General features: G+C 44.9%; 1 protein-coding gene across 1 annotated transcript in view; it reads left to right on the top strand.

Annotated features, from left to right (window-relative positions):
• Positions 1-839, top strand: part of cap1 (CAP, adenylate cyclase-associated protein 1 (yeast)) — a gene marked incomplete at its 3' end in the record, with an annotated part of 21,197 nt that extends 20,358 nt beyond the window's left edge. The window contains 3 exon segments of the mRNA XM_037693257.1: positions 219-397; positions 469-592; positions 757-839. Of these exon segments, the coding sequence (XP_037549185.1) occupies positions 219-397; positions 469-592; positions 757-839 (386 nt within the window).
• Positions 840-1,014: the final 175 nt, after the last annotated feature.

Raw genomic sequence — 1,014 nt, 5'->3', positions numbered from 1 at the left:
TTGTTTGTAAATAAATATTTACACCCTGGTTCCAAACATAAACATATTAAATATTTATAAACTTTGATGATTTGTTTGTAAATAAATATTTACACCCTGGTTCCAAACATAAACATATTAAATATTTATAAACTTTGATGATTTGTTTGTAAATAAATATTTACACCCTGGTTCCAAACAAACATTTATTAATAAATCTGTTCTTTAATTTTCTTCAGGTCTGAAACACGTCAGCGATGACCAGAAGACCCACAAGAACCCGGGTCTCAAGGGTCAGGGGGCTCCGGTTCGGAGCGGACCCAAACCGTTCGCCTCCGCCCCCCGACCCGCTGCAGCCGCCCCCCCGACCCGCAAGCTTCCACCAGTTCTGGAGCTGGAAGGAAAGAAGTGGAGAGTGGTGAGTTGATGGTTCTGTCTGGTTTACCCTCTGTCTCTTTGGTTCTCTAACATTCTGGTTCTGGTCTGCAGGAGAACCAGGAGGGGGCCCAGGATCTGGTGATCAGGGACACGGAGCTCAAGCAGGTGGTCTACGCCTTCAAGTGCAGCCAGAGCACCCTGCAGGTCCACGGCAAGATCAACTCCATCACCATCGGTAAGATGCACCGTACACCGGTCCAAAAGAACCAACCGGGCTTTAGACCAGTCCAACAGGTCCCTCTTGCAAATGAGTCCCTGTGGCTCAAAGACTGGCCTGTAGAAATACAGGTTGAATGGAAACTGAACCGATGCTCTAACCCTGCTTCACGTCTCCGACAGACAGCTGTAAGAAAATGGGTCTGGTGTTTGACGACGTGGTCGGCATCGTGGACGTGATCAACTGCAAGGACGTGAAGATTCAGGTGCAGACACCAAGAAGACACGACGACACAGCTCAGCTTATTTCTAAAGCTCCAAGTCACAACAGAATCATCTCAGGGACTGAACAGAAACATTCATCTATAAAATAATAACTGAACAGAAACATTCATGTATAAAATAATAATTGAACAGAAACATTCATGTATAAAATAATAA

The sequence above is a fragment of the Nematolebias whitei genome, chromosome 19 (assembly GCF_014905685.2).
Source record: "Nematolebias whitei isolate Nwh7 chromosome 19, NemWhi1, whole genome shotgun sequence".
NCBI lineage: Eukaryota > Metazoa > Chordata > Actinopteri > Cyprinodontiformes > Rivulidae > Nematolebias > Nematolebias whitei.
This window is presented reverse-complemented; position numbering and strand designations above follow the sequence as displayed.